Here is a 1,558-nt window from a genome sequence, read left to right on the forward strand (position 1 = left end):
ACATCAGCCTCCTGAGTAGTTGGGATTACAGGTATATGCCACTGCTCCCAACTTTACTTCTATACTCATTCCTGAATTAAGGAAACTAAAAGACCAGAGAGGTAGGTAATTTCCCCAAGGTTACACAGGCTATTTATTGCAGAGCTAATTAATTATTTTTTGTTGATAATTAAGAGAATGTTATTTTTCCACAGCATACGTGAAATAAATGAACAAAAACAAACAAACAAAACAAACAAAAAACGGGGTGAACTTTTTCTCTTCCTGCTAACTTAGTCCTTTTGAAAACACTTAAGTGATTTTACAAACTCAAACTTTTTAACAATACGTTGGCGGATTTGCTTGGTCTTGATGCTATAGACAATGGGGTTCATGAGGGGTGGTACCAACAGATAAACATAAGACATCAGAAGGTGCACAATGCGGGGCAGATGTTCACCAAAGCGATGCACAAGAGACAAGCCGATCATGGGGATGTAGAAGAGCAGCACAGCGCAGATGTGGGAGATGCAGGTGTTGAGGGCCCGGAGGCGCTCCTGGTGGGAGGCGATGCTCAGCACAGTGCGCAGGATGAGAGCATACGACAGGAATATGAGCAGGGAGTCCACACCCACGGTGCAGGCCACCACAAAGAGCCCATAGACGTGATTGACAATGATGCTAGAGCAGGCCAGCTTCATGATCTCCAGGTGCAGACAATAGGCATGAGCCAGCTCGTGGGAGCGGCAGTACTGGAAGCGCTTAAGGAGGAACGGCAAGGGGAGGATGAGCAGAGCACTTCTAAGCACTGAGCTCAGCCCCATCTTGATGATACGTGTAGGCGTCAGGACACTGGAGTAGCGCAGTGGGTTGCAAATGGCCACGTAGCGGTCAACGGACATGGACAACAGCACGGAGGACTCCACCAGAGACAAGGTGTGGATGAAGAAGAGCTGAGTGAAGCAGGCAGGGATGCCAATCTCTCTGGCATCAAACCAGAAGATGCCCAGGACGGTGGGCAGTGTGGACAGGCAAAGGCCCAAGTCGGTGAGGGCCAGCATGGCCAGGAAGTAGTACATGGGCTCATGGAGGGTAGCATCAGTTCGGATGATGTGCAGGATGGTGAGGTTCCCAAGGATAACCGTCAGGTAGATGGAGCAGAACGGAATAGAGATCCAGCCATGGAGATCTTCCAGACCTTGAAAGCCCGTCAGAAAGAAGGTGGCTTTTTGGAGGCTGCTGTTGTAAGAAATGGCCATGACTTTACAATTTTAGATTCACCAACCTGTGATATAGAATGAGATTCCTGAAGAGAGACAGGGCTGATTTCTCAGTCACTTAGCCAGGACTAGTGAGTCAGGAAGGGTCTGCAGATGGCATGGGAGAGAATTGGGGCTCTGGATCAATTTGTCTTTTCCAGAAGGTTCAGAAGGGGCACTTTTACAGTGGATTCCTACAACCCATGAGTGCCATCAGATTCTCCATCAGTGTTGGCCTCTTAGTGGTTTAATTATGTCACCTCAGATAACACAATTTTTAAATATGTTACCTCCTGGAAAAAATACTCCAATGCAATAAT

The 1,558-nt window shown here is 47.5% G+C and overlaps 1 protein-coding gene across 1 annotated transcript; it reads right to left on the minus strand.

Moving 5' to 3' along the window:
* Nucleotides 1-234: 234 nt before the first annotated feature.
* LOC107160751 (olfactory receptor 51G1) lies at nt 235-1,299 on the minus strand. The gene has a single exon (XM_015507385.1). It carries the CDS (start codon nt 1,236-1,238, stop codon nt 273-275), a length of 966 nt encoding a protein of 321 aa, XP_015362871.1. The 5' UTR covers nt 1,239-1,299; the 3' UTR covers nt 235-272.
* Between the last annotated feature and the right edge of the window lie 259 nt (nt 1,300-1,558).

The sequence above is a fragment of the Marmota marmota genome, unplaced genomic scaffold (assembly GCF_001458135.2).
Source record: "Marmota marmota marmota unplaced genomic scaffold, marMar, whole genome shotgun sequence".
In the NCBI taxonomy this organism is placed as follows: domain Eukaryota; kingdom Metazoa; phylum Chordata; class Mammalia; order Rodentia; family Sciuridae; genus Marmota; species Marmota marmota.

Bases quoted from the DNA above. Each gene is read 5' to 3' on its own strand.
- LOC107160751 (XM_015507385.1), bottom strand. From the start codon at position 1,238: ATGGCCATTTCTTACAACAGCAGCCTCCAAAAAGCCACCTTCTTTCTG.